Source organism: Ruditapes philippinarum, unplaced genomic scaffold, assembly GCF_026571515.1.
Source record: "Ruditapes philippinarum isolate M1 unplaced genomic scaffold, ASM2657151v2 ctg24616_1_1_1_1, whole genome shotgun sequence".
Classification (NCBI taxonomy): Eukaryota; Metazoa; Mollusca; class Bivalvia; order Venerida; family Veneridae; genus Ruditapes; species Ruditapes philippinarum.
Genome location: NW_026861466.1, coordinates 1 through 5,249, shown reverse-complemented (window position 1 = coordinate 5,249; position 5,249 = coordinate 1). Strand labels below are relative to the sequence as shown.

Below are 5,249 nucleotides of genomic sequence, written 5' to 3'. Positions count from 1 at the left end.
AATTTATACTCTATAACTTTCAATATTATTTTCTTTTTTTAGAAACATGAAAACTGCTATAACAGGATGTATGAAAAAAAAAAAGACTTTTAATTTAATAATGACAAAATAATCGTAACTTCAACAAAGAAGCATTCGAAATGACGCCATGATCATGATTTGATTTGAAAGCTTTTTTTTCGAGATGAGAAGGGTCTTTAAACATTGCCTTTTTTACAAAATTCTATGTTTTGGGTTTTCGTATCCCGATTGCAACCGAAACCATTTGAAAAACTTAATTGGTAGAAAGTCATGTAAATTTCATCACATTTAGTCAAGTAGTTACTGAGCGGATGAAATTGCACATACATGTGTACGACAGACGGACGAATAGCCATCGGGCCAATAAGCTCACAGAGATTTTAAAAGTCTAATGTAAACATTCATACATTTTACCTAGTATAATTTTTAGAAAATATCGAAGTCTAAACTGTAACCGAAATCTGGGTATAAACTGTAACAAAATCGGATACAAATCGCTAGGTCTATGCTGTAACCCTGCACAAATTACCTCGCTCTATACTGTAACATTGTTTATTTTTTTCAAACGCATTTTACCTAAAGGAAAATAGGTTCAACTGGTCATTTACTTTTATAAACGTTTCCTAACATAAAGGACTAACATTTTGCAGATTTACTTTTTTCTAGGCATGCATAAATAATGTCGAAATTGCAGAAAAATGCGTTGGTCTCTCGATTCAAATTTTCAAACCATCAAATCTGCATATTTATGAGACAATATAGAGATAAATCTGCGGTGAAGGGTCTGAAGAAATATATGACTAGATACCGGATCCTGTTCCTTACAATTAAGCAAAATAACATCTTTTAGAAACTAAACTACTTGTAGTATGGACCTGGATAAAAATCACCTACCTCTCTTCCCATAAATAATCCTCCATCTTGAAAATTCTATACTGTAACCGAAACACGCGATACTGTAACACGTTCCCTACGGTGGTGTCGTCCGCAGCCGATAATGAACAACCATGGTCAAAGTATTTTTTTCATAAATATCCCAAGCGAGAGGATTATAATCAACAATTATGGAACTCCTCGGACGTGAGAGGTGCTCAGTTTATAATACGAGATATGATGCTCAGAGTGTGAGTGGTATTTAGATCTGAATTGTGATCAGTTTGTAACTGTCACCGATGTACAGTCTTCACCTCCTCGACGTCGATGACTACCTCGTGGATATTGTCGAGTAACCCCGTTGAAGTTGAAGTCATGATTCGAGTTTATGATCAGTGAGTAATTTTCCTGGTAAATGTTGTGTTCAGTGAGTAATGTTCCTGGTTAATGTTGTGTTCAGTGAGAAATGTTTGTAGTTAATGTTGTGTTCAGTGAGTAATGATCATGGTAAATGTTGTGTTCATTGAGTAATGTTCATGGTAAATGTTGCGTTCAGTGAGTAATGTTCCGCGTAAATGTTGTGTTCATTGAGTAATGTTCCTGGTAAATGTTGTGTTCAGTGAGTAATGTTCCTGGTAAATGTTGTGTTCAGTGAGTAATGTTCCTGGTAAATGTGGTGTTCAGTGAGTAATGTTCCTGGTAAATGTTGTGTTCAGTGAGTAATGTTCCTGGTAAATGTTGTGTTCAGTGAGTAATGTTCCTGGTAAATGTTGTGTTCAGTGAGTAATGTTCCTGGTAAATGTTGTGTTCAGTGAATAATGTTCCTGGTAAATGTTGTGTTCAGTGAGTAATGTTCCTGGTAAATGTGGTGTTCAGTGAGTAATGTTCCTGGTAAATGTTGTGTTCAGTGAGTAATGTTCCTGGTAAATGCTGTTTTCAGTGAGTAATGTTCCTGGTAAATGCTGTGTACATTGAGTAATGTTCCTGGTAAATGTTGTGTTCAGTGAGTAATTTTCCCCAAAAATGGTGTTTACAAATGTTAAATTAAATCTTTTAAAGGGAGGGGATTGTTTCCATGTTATTTGCTCGAGGGCAATGTGTACCTTTTACCGGATATTTGAACATTTTATATGTAAATGTATTTGTAAAGAATATTTGAATGTTCTCTTTATATGGCTTAGCTTATCCGTTGGAAATGCCATCAATTTGGCGTGTATATTAAAGTATAAGAAAGCAACAATCGGTATGTACCTTTTATTTAAAATTGTAACATTTTGTATGAAGATCTATTTATAAAGAATATTCTAATGTTCATTTTATGGTTTAAGCTTCCAAACTCGGATGTAATCAACTTGCATAGCGGCATCTTCTCCGTTATTTTTGTCCGCGTTCCATGTTGGGTACCATTGACCACGTGCGTTCCAGAAATCACGTGCTGTGAATTCAGATTTATCTTGCCATGGTTTTCCCGTAGGACTGACGAATTTATCGGGGAAAAAACCCGTTCCTCCTATAGCCACATTCATGATAAGGAAAAACTGAAACATACCAAATAATGGGGATATTTATGTTTATGAAAGTGGAATCAGTTTTTTACAAGCGTATGCTATATTGAATAAATAAAAGCAAAAACATTTTAGTATTAGATCTAATAGTGAATAATACATGAAATATCATTTAAATCCTGGAAACCAAACCTCACACATCACTTTAGCAGAGAGCAGACAAATTTAATTGTAAATGGGACGTTTATAAATAAACTTTGACGGTATAGAAGTGGATGAGAAATTGCCTTGTGTTGAAATGCTTTCCGGTTTTGATGTACCAATCGGAACGTCCTCTGCTATTATTCATATTCGAAGACTGACGGAAAGGGCCGAAAAGTTGCGACTGATACATGCAGTACTGATAAGGAGAATCGAGAGTTTAGCATTTATTTTACCTCTTGATCAAAGGGAGCCATTTTGGTTCCAGCAGCCCATGGATTTTCTACACCATCTTTATCGAGCTCTCCGAATTGCCACATGTTTGTCTGTGGTGTCACATTCAACACTTCTGTATCGTCGATTGAAATACTAAAAATATAGAAAAGATATCAAAACAATGAAAACAGAGTGTGTGAAATATGAATTCTTTAAAAAGAGCTGATTAAAAGAAGATTTAGCCCTGGGACTGTTATAGAGAACACTGACGATTTAGTTTTCAAAACTTGCAAACTTTACGACACACTCACCATATTGTCCACAACCAAAGATGACACAAAAAGAACGTACATAGCAATGGTTTTAATAATTCATTAAAGCAGCAAGCATCCAGATTCATGCTAATTTTCATGAAAATTTTGAAAATGTATTTGAATGTGTAATATTGTGAAGTAACCAAAAGGAAGCAGTTTACACATTATCGATGGCACTTACAACCACGTAAATTACAAAAAAGGTCAACATATGCATAAATAGCCTTAACTACGTTAGTAACGCAGTAGGAATATAGTTGTTAACATTGAAAACATCAGTCATTAATCGCACATAATGTGTAAAATATTACTTGAATATTAAAACTTTTACTTTTCCATACATCTTAGTACATTTTTTAAGTTTGATTTTATTGAAATATTTTGACTAATCTGGAGGCATGCAGCTTTAATGACATAGAAAAAAACAAACGGATATAACGTGTGCAAGTAATTCTGTTCATATAGTTTATAATTGTAATACAACAAGTTTTTAAAGAACAGAATGTATTTAGATAAGATTTTAATAGTCTCTTTGAAGAAAAAACAATTCTTTTTTTACATATACCTGATATGATCCTCGTCCCAGATAAGAACGTACTTGTGGAAGGAATCTCCGTAGTTTCCTGACGATGCCAGTCTGTAAAAGTCATAAGGTAAATATTCTATTATTTAAACTAACAAACTAACAACTAGTAACTATCTTACTAACCAACTAACCAACCAACTAACTAATTAATACTAGTAACTAATTTACTAACTAATCAACCAACTAACCAACCAACGGACTAACTACTAGTAACTAACAAATCAATCAATCGACCAACTAACTAACCAAACAAGTAACTTACTAACTTAGTAACCAAACAACCAACCAACTAACTTACTAACCAACCAACCAACTAACTATCTAATACTAGTAACTAATTTACTAACAAATCAACCAACTAACCAACCAACCAACTAACTACTAGTAACTAACAAATCAATCAATCAACCAACTAACTAACTAACTAACCAACCAAGTAACATACTAACTTAGTAACGAAACAACCAACCAACTAACTACTAGTAACTAACCAACCAACCAACCAACTTACTAACTAATTAACTAACTAACTAGCAAACAAACAAACGAAAAAACAAAACACAATCAAGTCTGCAAGTCATCAAGCAAGTAAAAATTGAGAAAATAACATTATATGAACAACCAAATGCAAAGTAATGGAAATGACTTTACAAAAGCATGCGTCTATTTTCCACCTAATTTCAGTATTTTAAAAAGAAAAAATATATTATTGTATGTCCAGAGCAACCGCAAGCAACTCTAATGTTATCTATAGGGGGTCGACATATGCAAGAAGAGCTCTGATATACTCCGTAAGAAAATTAAAACTAGAAAAAATGTCACTTCTCGGAAGCATTAATTAGTCACAACAAAATAACATGAAAATTGCAGACTCGGTTTGCTTGAGTCTGAACATAGTAGAATATTTGAATATAAAGTAAAGGAAAACAATGCACGGAGTATAGGTATCAATATAATATTATACATTTCTAAATCAATTATCATATGAGCCGCGTCACGACAAAACCATAATATTGCGTTTGCGACCAGCATGGATCCAGACCAGCCTGCGCATCCGCGCAGTCTGATCAGGATCCATACTGTTCGCTTACAAACCCTATAACAAGTAGTGAAACTGATAGCGAACAGCATGGATCCTGATCAGAATGCGCGGATGCGCAGGCTAGTCTGGATCCATGCTGGTCGCAAACGCAATATTATGGTTTTGTCTGGATCCATGCTGCTCGCAAACCCATTATGTTGGGTTTGTCGTGACGCAGCTCATATTATTAGTTATTCAAGTTGCTAGGGGGGGGGGGGGGGGGGGGGGGGGGCATGGCCTGAATAAGAAAGATACGACGCCAGGAGAAGAGTTGCTTTTTAAAGGAGAAAACAAGGATTGATGTTTGCAAGCATTAATTTACACCCAATGTCAATAAAAATGCACAAAATTGTTTACAAATATATGCGGCCTTGTCACTACATTATTCATGATTGTCATAAGGGTATTGCATGTATTTTTCACTAAAGATAATTATTTAATAACATAAATCA

At 34.5% G+C, this 5,249-nt stretch overlaps 1 protein-coding gene across 1 annotated transcript; it reads right to left on the bottom strand.

The window, feature by feature from the left end:
* Nucleotides 1–2,133: 2,133 nt before the first annotated feature.
* Nucleotides 2,134–3,852, bottom strand: LOC132715713 (beta-1,3-glucan-binding protein-like). Its single transcript, XM_060698774.1, has 3 exons — nucleotides 3,696–3,852; nucleotides 2,837–2,969; nucleotides 2,134–2,432 (listed from the first exon to the last, which is right to left on the bottom strand). Exons 2-3 carry the CDS (start codon nucleotides 2,918–2,920, stop codon nucleotides 2,211–2,213), a joined length of 306 nt encoding a protein of 101 aa, XP_060554757.1. The 5' UTR covers nucleotides 2,921–2,969; nucleotides 3,696–3,852; the 3' UTR covers nucleotides 2,134–2,210.
* Between the last annotated feature and the right edge of the window lie 1,397 nt (nucleotides 3,853–5,249).

Bases quoted from the DNA above. Each gene is read 5' to 3' on its own strand.
- LOC132715713 (XM_060698774.1), bottom strand. From the start codon at position 2,920: ATGTGGCAATTCGGAGAGCTCGATAAAGATGGTGTAGAAAATCCATGG. The intron at 2,433-2,836 runs GTAAAATAAATG...GGTATGTTTCAG, and splicing joins TGGCTCCCTTTGATCAAGAG to TTTTTCCTTATCATGAATGT.